The sequence below is a fragment of the Zingiber officinale genome, chromosome 1A (assembly GCF_018446385.1).
Source record: "Zingiber officinale cultivar Zhangliang chromosome 1A, Zo_v1.1, whole genome shotgun sequence".
In the NCBI taxonomy this organism is placed as follows: Eukaryota; Viridiplantae; Streptophyta; class Magnoliopsida; order Zingiberales; family Zingiberaceae; genus Zingiber; species Zingiber officinale.
Genome location: NC_055987.1, coordinates 108,477,786 through 108,489,090, shown reverse-complemented (window position 1 = coordinate 108,489,090; position 11,305 = coordinate 108,477,786). Strand labels below are relative to the sequence as shown.

At 37.5% G+C, this 11,305-nt stretch overlaps 1 protein-coding gene across 1 annotated transcript; it reads left to right on the top strand.

The window, feature by feature from the left end:
* Positions 1–1,538: 1,538 nt before the first annotated feature.
* On the top strand, positions 1,539–3,498 carry LOC122001363. The gene is made up of 8 exons (XM_042556074.1): positions 1,539–1,722; positions 1,823–2,067; positions 2,135–2,338; positions 2,412–2,504; positions 2,658–2,765; positions 2,840–2,925; positions 2,991–3,354; positions 3,439–3,498. The coding sequence occupies exons 1-8, from the start codon at positions 1,539–1,541 to the stop codon at positions 3,496–3,498; spliced, it is 1,344 nt and encodes a 447-aa protein (XP_042412008.1).
* The last annotated feature ends 7,807 nt before the right edge of the window (positions 3,499–11,305 follow it).

The following is an 11,305-nucleotide window of genomic DNA, read 5'->3' as shown; positions in this document are numbered from 1 at the left end:
TTAAAACCGTTTTAAACGTCGTGAAATTTAAGAGCGGTTTTATAAACCGATTCAATTGTTTGTTTGGCAGCGGTTTATTAGACTTTTTAAAGTGGTCAACAAAATTGTTTCTACAAAGTCACATATTTTTTTAACCTAGGGTCTTTTACCTATTATTAATATTTAAATTTCCTTAATTTTTAATCCTACGCCCCACATACACACAACAAATCGTGAATCATTCTCCTTACTCCTTAAAAATCCAACAATCCGATCGAGATACTTAGAAAAAATAACAATCCAATTTCTGTGTCATTGTTGGCTTCTCTGTCATCGGAAATTAACTCACTTGTATATGTAATACACATGGAATCCATCTTCTAATTTTATTAAAAAATATTTTATAGATAATAATACAAACTGTCGAATCTCGATTGATTTAATGAAGTCCAAAATTAAATTACGTTAATATCCTTTTTTATTTTCATACCTAAAATAATTTTAAAACTTATTAATAATTTTATCTTCTTATCTCTATCAAAATTTCTATAAAATAAATACACGCAACATGTGTATTTCAGTAATCCAAATGTGAGATGCATTACATACTTTAATTAATGAAATAAATAAAATAAATAATTGAAACATACTAAATAATTTTGAGAAAGGGAACAAATAAAATTTTTGATATATTACTAAAATAGATTTAAAACTACAATTTACAATTCCATTAATTAAATTGTATGCGAGCCAGGTTGGTCATTTCACACATTTTTATTTAAATACTCATTAAAATAACTCATTATCAATCTTATCATTGTCTATATTTTAAAATATAATCATATTTTATTTATATAAATGGATGCAATGGAAAATTTGCTCGTTGGTGAATTATTTTAAGAAAGAATAAAATTCCTATACCTGCACAATTTTAATATGGTTCATCAAGATTCTAATCATAAAATTTTACCAAAATAGAAATTAAAATACCATGTTTATTGGCTATGAAAGGGCTCCCCTTTTTTAGCGCTAACATTATTTTGCTATTTTTTTTCGTGATTCCCGCTTTTAATTTCTAGAACCCTAAACTTACCTATCTAATGTATTGATATATATTGCTTCATCTACTCATCTCCTTTTACCGATATTTCTCAGGGAGAACATTACAACTAATTTTGATTCTTGGAGGTAATTTCTTGTTTGAAGTATGTATATATATATCTATATATTTGAATCTAGTTTTTAAAATTTTGGGTGACTGTCCTAGACTATCATATTGTTTTAGGCGTGATTAATTTTTATTTTCATGGTTTAAAGATGTTGATATCTCGTTATGTTTTTGACTACCTTTTGTTAGCTTTTATTTATTATCGCCATTTTGTAGATAAAATTGTCTAATCTTAATTTTCTGGCCTTTTTTTTGGAATTGTCAAAATTTAAAGATATAAAATCTGGATAAGAGTTTGAATTTGCAACATAAATATGAGTATGTAGTCTATCTTTTGAAAAATGTCACACACTTGTTGTCTATTTCTTGTAGGAATTGCTTCACTTTGAAAATGGTGAACAAAAGAATTCAAAAGTTGCTTCAAAATACCAGAGGACGATCTAGAAGAGAAGAATCAAATAATAGAGGATTAAATGGTGAAAATGAACCACAAGATGTACCACTGCCGCACTCTCCATCGAGAACAAAAAATGCTGAATTGGACTTACAACACAATGTTGAGCATAATGAGGAAGGTTAGAATTTTTTTGGGGATATGAATAGCTAATTGAATTTACAATGAAGTAACATTATGTTTTTTAATGAATTAATATTATGTTTTAAATACTTTTTTAGGTTCATCTCAAAGGAGCCAAAATACACGGGGCAGGACAGTGATGAGAGATGTTCATTCATTAGGTCCCAATGACTTACTAGTTGTAAGATTTAATGAAAGGGGTCAACCTTATGGAGAAATGCAACCCACACTTTCAAATTTTGTGGGAACGATTGCTCGAAATGGAAACTTGTTACCCCTTAGTTTTCTAGACTGGAGGAAAATACCTAAAAATCATTTGGATCTTGCATGGGGATATGTAACTGTAAGTTGAGAATCTTTAAGTTCCAAATTTCAATTAGAAATTAATATAATTTGTTTAATATTCGTAGGAACATTTTTGTATCCCTACTCGCCACAAAAAAATTGTGATGCAAATGATAGGAGTTGCATGGAGGCGATGGAGGGCCGAAGTCAAGGCAACGTCTTATGACCCAAATATTCCTTTAGATGAGCTCTTGCAAATTTGTCCTGTCCCTCATAAGCTAACACTCGAGGTTTGGGAAACTTTATGTGACTATTGGAAGAAGAATGAGGTAGTAATAATAAATTTATTATTTTGTACATATAGATGGGCGTATATGATGCATTTTTGTTAACCTATTGCAGAGAATGTCAAAAATTAATAGAGAAAATGCTCATAAAAAACGAAGAATTTATGCACAAGGACGCATAAATATTCCAACATTGGAAGATAAACTTGTAAGCATTATATATAATGATTGTTTTTATAAGTTCTATATAATTTTTAATTCACAAATTTTATAATTTTAGGGTCGGGATTTAAAGTATTGATTAAAGTGAATAGAATACAGTTGGTGTTAGTTAAGTTTGATGCCGCAATTTGTTGATTAGTTTCAGGAAAATGGTGTAAAGCCTACCCGTATTGAAATATTAGAATTAAGTTGTCATAGTAAAAAGAAAGGAAGGTCTCCTATTGCTGATGAAGCTATACAACATGAGGTAAGAATTCTATTTCAATTTTTTAAAATGACTTGTCAGTATTTTTGTAATGTTATTCACAATTTTTGTGTCAGGCTTTATTGAATGAGGCTATGAAACGCCATCTCCAAGACATGCCGGAGGGAACAGATCCAAGACAAGTGCATGAGCAAGCATTTCGGTAATGAGCACATTTAATTTTTGCTAAAGTTATAACTTTTATGATACTAATTATTTTTTATGCAGTGAGGTGTTCGGGCCTGAGCATTCTGGCCGAGTTCGATGTTTAGGAGCTGGTGCACTGCCTAGCCAAGTTTTTCCTGACCAATATAAGCGTAGCCATTGCCAAGGATATGACACTGCTTCGGATGCCACAGAAAAGTACAAGGAAATGAAAGAAAAAATAAAGGAAATGGAAGCTAGGGAGGCAGAGCGAGAAGCACGACTACAAGCAAAAATGGAAGCACGTGAAGCACAAAGGAAAATCGAGATGGAGCAATCGATGAGGCGGATGCAGGAACAACAATTCCAAAATTTTATCCGTATTATGCAAAGTATGATGGTTGGAACTGCTGGGGGATCTCAAGGGCCCGAAACGTTACCGAGACAGGTATTAGCATGTTTGATGTTAACAAATGAGTTATTAAAAATTACTTGTATAAATGCATGATGTGAAATTCGCTTTCTTTTGTAGATGGCAAGTGTGATGGCAGAAATCATGCAACAATATATGAGTATTCCATCAAATGCTTAAGAAAATATCCGTAGACCTCCTCCATGAGAGAAATCAAATGGTAGCAGCTAGAATTTGAGAAAAAGATATTTTGATTTATATTAGGGTTGGAAATAAATAATATGTTTTTAGATGAATAATATGCTATTTTGATTGATAATGATTGTTCGTAAGGATTATGTACTGATGTTTTATGATGGAATGCCATTGTTTTTTTCATCTATTTATTATGTTGAGTTATGGAATGATTTATAAAGAAATATAAATGGTTTTTTTTTAAAAAAAAAAATCTGCCATCTACAAAAGACCGTTCCAAAAAATTAAAAAAAAAATTGATGTTAAACCATTCCAAAATTACAAAAAATCGCTTCGAAATATGACTTTCAAGAGCAGTTACGAAATTGTTCCACATGAACACATATAGAAGCAGTGAATATAAGCGCTCTTGCAACCCACATTTAGGAGCGGTTATTATGTGCTACTGATATGTGCAAACAAAAGCGGTTTCGTAAATCGCTCCTAGTTTTCACCTTCTACAGCGGTTTAAAAACCATGGCAATATCCATGTTTCACAATCGGTTGGTTAACCGATTCAACATCCTCACTTGCAAAATCAGTTAACAACCGTACCTAAATATAGATTTCAGATCGGTTTCAGAAACCGCTCTAATTGAGGATATATTAGAGTGGTTTTTAACCGGTGGAAAAACTAACATTTTAGAGCGGTTAGGACAACATTTACCACCGCTTTTATCTTCCGCTCTAATTGGGCCTAGCAACGATGGCAACAAGTGCGCTTGCCAAACCGTTGCAATATTTATAGCAGCGGTGGAAAACCGCTCCTACAAGTCAAATAAACCGGTCCTATAGCTTCTTTTTTTTGTAGTGAAATGTAGACATTTGACTAATGTGATTCTTTATTTCAAATTAAATATTTACAAAAAATTAGGCATTTAATATACACTCTAACATCTCCCACTTATACTAAAAGACTATGCTGCTATAAATGCTGTCATACATCTAATTCTCATCCCCTCCACATGCTAATCAAAAGCTTTCGTCGGAAGGGCCTTAGTGAAAGGATCTGCCAGGTTATCTGCTGATGCAATCTTGGCGACGACAACTTCTCCTCGCTTGACGATGTCTCTGTTGGGTTTTTCGGGCCGCGAAAACCCCTTTTTCGCGTCGCGGAAACCCCGAAACCCCATAGCCACTGGATCTCGTGCGAAGAAAAACATTCGAAAAATACGAGTACGAGTTTAAACGTTGATCTACAGTAGAGCTACATAAGGATAAACCTTTTATACCTTTGTAGCGAAGCCCTTCGCAATCCCGCTCGTCCTCGGTTCGCCGGATCTCGAAAGTGTTAAAGTAGACACTTCTCTATGTGTATCCACACAAGCAAGAGATGGAGCAAAAACCTCTAAGGATGTGCTAGCAACCTTAGAGATCAGTAGTGGAGGAGGAGAGGGAGAGAAGAGAACCAAGGAAGAAGAAGATAGAGTTACACATGAAAAATGAAACTCATTTTCATGAATAAAAGTGGTCGGCCACATTTTTGGCTTGTAACTCCCATGGAATATCAAGAGTCACCACTCTTGGTAACTCCCATGAGGTGGCATTTGGTCAAGTCAAACTTGACCAAATGAAGAAGCCTTGATGATGTGGCATTGGTCAAGTCAAAGTCAAGTCAAAACTTGACTCTTCATCTTCCTACTTATGTCAAGTCAAACTTGACCACTTCTCTCCCTTGGTTGATCTAATTTGACCATTGGTTCAAGTCAATTTTAATTTAATGAATCTCTATTCATTGAATTAAATTAATTAAATGAGTCTAAGTCCAAATTAGACTCACTTAACACATGAACCAAATTGAGTCCAACTCAATTAGCCTACCTTGGATTACTCTTAATCCAATTTGGTTCATCAAATGAACCTAATCCTTTAGGTTAATCAAATGAACCTAATCTCCATCTAATTGCCCTTTGTGTGTGACCCTATAGGTTATTGTAACGTTGGCAATGCTCCTAAACCCATTTAGAAGAATAAGTAATGAGCGGTATCTAGCAACACATCATTACTACCCAAGTTACAAGAATGTTGAGATCCAACATCACCTTGTGACTACTAATTGTGTCTCCTCACAATATATGACAAGTGTCCTTCTATCCTAAACATCTAGATTGATCAATGTGAGGCATAGACCGTGTCATCCTCTAATCAATCTAAATCTTGAACTCCAAGTAGACTCACTAAATCAAATGAGCTCAATATCTCATATTGACTCATTTGGGCATGGCCATGCACTTCGTGGTCTCACTCTATCAAGAATATCGATGTCTCTCCCGTCACATAGGAGGGATAGATCCCATCTACATCACTCACATCCCTCTGCATAATTCGTTACATACCCAGTAATCGCCTTTATAGTCCACCCAGTTACGAGTGACGTTTGACGAAACTAAAGTACATAACTCCTTATGTAGGGATCCATGGTGACTTCAGGTCTAAGGACTAATAGTCATACTAATAGCCACATGAGAAAGTATATGACACTCATATAACGATCCATGATACTTTCTCATGGCGGGTCATTCAGTATACATTCTCCAATGTATACCCATGTGTTAACTTGATATCTCTATATCCATGACTTGTGAGATCAAGTCATCGAGTTGACCTACATGCTAATCTTATTGCATTAACATTGTCCCTGAATGTTAATACTCGACTAGGAATGATTAAGAGTAGTGTTCCCTATATCATCTCACTATCGATTCAACCAACCGATTGATATAGGTAAGAACATTCTACTCAAGGACGTTATTATACTTAGTTTATTTGGCACCAATACAAGTAAGTATAATAACCAAAAACCAAATGCCTTTATTTATATAGAATATGATACAACAAGTCCAAAATACAATCATCAAATGATTGGCTCTAGGGCTTTAGCTAACAATCTCCCACTAGCACTAGTGCCAATCAGTGTAGGCTTTAAGCCCAAATGACCTAGTGTGACCATCATGCTTCCTCTGTGCCAAAGCCTTGGTCAAGGGATCTGTAATGTTAGCCTCTGTAGGTACTCTGCAAATCTTCACATCTCCTCTCTCGATAATCTCTCGAATGAGATGGAAGCGTCGTAGTATGTGTTTGGTTCGCTGGTGTGAGCGAGGTTCCTTCGCCTGTGTTATAGCTCCATTATTGTCACAATAGAGCTCAATGGGGTCAGCAATGCTAGGAACCACCCCAAGTTCAGTGATGAACTTGCGGATCCAAACTGCCTCCTTTGCCGCCTCTGATGCAGCAATGTACTCATTGTAGAATCAACTCGTATCCGCTTGAACTCTTCCATTAACAACACCACCATTAATGCAAAATACGAACCCCGACCGCCATCTATAGTCATCCGGATTTCGAAGCTAGCATCACTATAACCCTTTATGACTAGCTCATCATCGCCTCCATATATCAAGACATATTCTTTAGTCCTTCTTAAGTACTTAAGAATATTCTTGACCGCTATCCACCGACTTTCACCGGATCTGACTGGTATCTGCTCGTCATACGAGACATCAGGTCGAGTACATAGCATGACATACATGATCGATCCTATGGCTGAGGCATAAGGGATCTGATCCATGTGGTCTCTCTCCTCTCTAGAAGAGGGACCTTGAGTCTTCGAAAGACTCACGCCATGTGACATCGGCAGAAATCCCTTCTTGGAGTTCTGCATGGCAAACCGAAGGAGTACCTTGTCAATATATGTACTCTGACTTAGGCCAAGCAATCTCTTAGATCTATCTCTATAGATCTGTATCCCTAGAATGCGGGATGCCTCACCTAAGTCCTTCATTGAGAAGCAACTCCCTAGCCAAGTCTTGACAGACTGAAGCATAGGGATGTCCTTCCCAATGAGTAGTATGTCATCCACATACAATATGAGGAAGACAACTATGTCCCCTACAACCTTCTTGTAGACACAAGGTTCATCTTCATTTTTGATGAAACCAAATTGTTTGATTGCATCATCGAAACGAAGATTCCAGCTCCGAGAAGCTTGCTTTAGTCCATAAATGGACCTATGCAGCTTGCATACTCTGCTAGTATGCTGTGGATCTACAAAACCCTCAGGTTGTGTCATGTACACATCCTCGAGTAGGTTTCCATTCTGAAACGCGGTTTTGACATCCATCTGTCATATCTCATAGTCATGGTAGGCTGCAATAGCAAGCATGATCAGAATGGACTCAAACATCGCTACTGGAGAAAAGGTTTCATCATAGTCAATACATGAATCTGCTTGAAACCTTTAGCTACCAAGCGTCCCTTATAGATAAGTCCATCCATGTCAGTCTTTCTCTTAAAGACCCACTTGCACCCTATGGGTTTTACCCCTTCAGGTGGATCAACCAAAGTCCATACTTGGTTGGTGTACATGGATTCCATTTCGGATCTCATGGCCTCTAGCCATTTCTCGGAATCTGGTCTCATCACAGCTTCCTGATAGGTGGTAGGCTCATCCTCTATGAGCATAACGTCATCATGGTCAGACAAGAGAAATGAGTATCTCTCAGGCTGATGACGTACCCTATCAGACCTGCGAAGAGGTATGCCTACTTGAACTGGTTGTTGTTCCTCAACTCTTTGTGGAACATCATCATCCACAACACTTTGTGGTTCCAGTTCAATTTCCATCGAGGCATCAGTGCTATTGTTCGCATCTTGAACTTCTTCAAGATCGAACGCGCTCCCACTAGTCTTTCTAGAAATAAAGTCCCTTTCTAGAAAGACCCCAGTCTTTGCCACAACTACCTTGTGCTAACTGGGAATGTAGAAGTAATATCCCTTAGTTTCCTTGGGATATCCAATAAAATAGCACTTATCGGATTTGGGTCCTAACTTATCTGAGACTTGACGTCGAACGTAAGCCTCACAACCCCAAATCCTCATGAAAGACACCTGGGCATCTCTCCCAGTCCATATCCTATATGGTGTCTTTATCACGGCCTTAGATGGAACTCGGTTGAGTATAAAAGCTGCCGTGTCTAGAGCATAACCCCAAAGGTATGTCGGAAGATTTGTGTGACTCATCATAGATCGCACCATATCTAATAGGGTACGATTTCTCCTTTCGGATACACCATTCCACTGTGGTGTTCCAGGAGGAGTGAGTTGGGATAGAATCCCACACTCAGCTAAGTAGTCACGAAACTCATGGCTAAGGTATTCTCCATCTCGATCGGATCGAAGTATCTTAATACTCTTGCCAAGCTGGTTCTGTACTTCATTCTTGAATTCTTTGAACTTTTCAAAGGATTCAGACTTATGTGTCATCAAGTACACATAACCATATCTACTGAAGTCATCAGTAAATGTGATGAAATACCTATAACCGCCTCTAGCAGCGACATTGAAAGGGTCACATACATCACTATGTATGAGTCCTAACAAATCAGTCGCTCTCTCGCTGTGCCCACTAAAGGGAGTCTTGGTCATCTTGACTCGTAGGCATGACTCGCATACCTCATATGATTCAAAATCAAATGAGTCCAGCATACCATCCTTATGGAGATGGGATAAGCGCTTGTCATTTATATGACCTAAGCGACAGTGCCAGAGATATGTTTGGTTCAGGTTATTTGACTTGAACCTCTTGGTATTTATGTTATAGATAGGGCTCTCAAGGTCTAGAATATAGAGTCCGTTTATCAGAGGTGCACTACAATAGAACATTTCGTTTAAATAGACGGAACAACATTTGTTCTTTATTATAAACGAAAAACCTTTCTTGTCCAAACAAGAAACAGATATAATGTTCTTAGTTAAAGCAGGCACATAACAACAATCATCTAATTCTAGTACAAGCCCAGAGGGCAGAGATAGATGGTAAATTCCTACAGCAATAGCAGCAACCCGTGCTCCATTGCCTATTCGTAGGTCTATCTCACCCTTCGTCAATGCCCTGCTATTTCTCAGCGCTTGTACATTAGTACAAATGTGTGAAGCACATCCGGTATCTAATACCCACGATGAAGAAATAGAGAGGTTGACTTCTATAACATGTATACCTGAAGTAGAAATCTTATTTCTCTTCTTCGTAAGATCTTCCAGGTATTCTTTGGAGTTCCTCTTCCAGTGCCTTGCTTGTCCTTGATATAGGTGACAAAGATGTTCAACCATATCGTAAGCGCTCATCAACTCATGTTGCTTCTGAAGCTCAGAGTTCATGGTTGCGAGCATAAGACAGGACACATCTAATGCGTCATCTTGATGCTTCTTGTAAGTATCTCGGTCTGCTCGCGTGGCAGTGGCAGGAGGAGCCTCCGGAATGGGCTGCTCCAGAACGTACAGTTTATGTTCTTGGGTGAAAACTATTCTCAGGTTCCTGTACCAGTCCAGGAAATTTGCTCCGTTGAGCTTGTCCTTCTTAAGGACAGATCACAGAGAGAAGGTGTTCGTATTCGACGTCATGGAAATTCTACAACAGAAATAAATGCAGAAATAAGTATCATATTCTTAATCATTTAATTAGGCCTTTAACTAAATGATGCTCCCACTGAATTCTATAATTCACGTGGGATAAGATCCACATCATACTAACCCTTGAGTTAGCTTTGGCTAATACGCCCAAGACTTAGTATGATTGGTAGGTAACGATTACCAATTACATCTCTATGCAACTCTTGTTTATAGGATCAATATCCGCATTTATATTAAAACTCGAGTTAGCTTTGGCTAATACGCCCGAGAGTTAATATATATGTGATTTTGACCTATCTTTCCAACCGTTAGAAGAATGCCTATAGTTATACTCGATCCAACCGAGTTAACTAGGAATACTCAATCTAATTGAGTTGTACTCACCCATGCGTTAATAGGCGGGACCAAGATTGTCCCTCCGTACCCTACCAAGATAGTATGTGTTGCTCTGCTTTGGCAGATTCAACAACAGCATGCGATCGAGGTAGTGGTAGGTATCACGGTATGGTAGGCATTACGAGTTGATGCGTTTTAGATCTAATCTAAACGATGATGCGTATCATATACTCGAAAGATCTAATCTAATCGAAGGGTGCATCATGTGCACGACTTAGATCTAATCTAATCGTAAGGCACTAATTAATTACTTAATTAACTAGCATGCATCACATACACACAAAACAATTAATTAAATAATTAATCAAATAATTTTGTGATTATGTCATGGCCCTACTACGATCTTCTCAAGCCAATGAGAAGATCGGATGGTCAACCTAAGGTCAACAGCTTCTCAAGCTCCTTCCTTTGACCACCTCGTGTTGCTCGCGCCCTCCTCGTAACTCCGTCTCGAGTGGACCTTCCACAGCTCCAATTTTGTACATTACAATTTTAAAACTCGAGTTACATTCGAGTCTAAATCTAATTTACAACCAGAATATATGAGAAAGGCACGACGCGCAGGTCGCGAAAATAAGATAAAAATAACGGCACGCAGGCCGTATTATGAATTACAACACATATTGTCCAATCAAATTGGGTCTTTGGGCCATGACTATCATAAAATTAATATATAATTCAAAATTATATATTTCTGTAATTTTTCTGTAATTTTTCATAATTTTACAGATTTTATGAGTAAATTTTTCCCGGCGGTCCCGATTAGCGATTTCGGGCGCAATCGCGGAGCAAATCCCCTTGCGGGGTTAGGGGCAGTACCCCTACCTGCGATCTAACCATCGCGAGTTGCTCCTAAGCGATCCAAGAGCACCTTATCCCGCTGTTCCAAAAAGATTTGGGTCGAAACGATGTCGTTTCGGAAAAAACTTCTCGGTAGTCGAAGCCTACA